The 221-nt window shown below is 63.3% G+C and overlaps 1 protein-coding gene across 1 annotated transcript in view; it reads left to right on the forward strand.

The window, feature by feature from the left end:
• CECR2 (CECR2 histone acetyl-lysine reader) overlaps positions 1-221 on the forward strand; it is a 25,451-nt gene that overhangs the window by 19,882 nt on the left and 5,348 nt on the right. Inside the window, 1 exon segment of the mRNA XM_029084369.1 lies at positions 7-220. Within this exon segment, the coding sequence (XP_028940202.1) occupies positions 7-220 (214 nt within the window).

The raw sequence follows: 221 nt of genomic DNA on the forward strand, positions 1-221 counted from the left end.
GACCAGGGCCATCGCTCCAGCCCCGTGCCCTGGGTCATATGATGGACCCCCGGGCCATGAGGCCACCGCTGCCTCCCAGCCAGTGGACCGAGCAATCAAATTTCCTACCTCACGGGGTGCCTCCCTCAGGGTATATTAGACCACCCGGGAAAGCCACCGGCCAGAGAATGCCACAGCCACCGGCTGCTCTGTTTGGGGGACCACCTCAGGTTCAAAGAGGG

Source organism: Antrostomus carolinensis, unplaced genomic scaffold (assembly GCF_000700745.2).
Source record: "Antrostomus carolinensis isolate BGI_N321 unplaced genomic scaffold, ASM70074v2 scaffold17423, whole genome shotgun sequence".
Classification (NCBI taxonomy): Eukaryota; Metazoa; Chordata; class Aves; order Caprimulgiformes; family Caprimulgidae; genus Antrostomus; species Antrostomus carolinensis.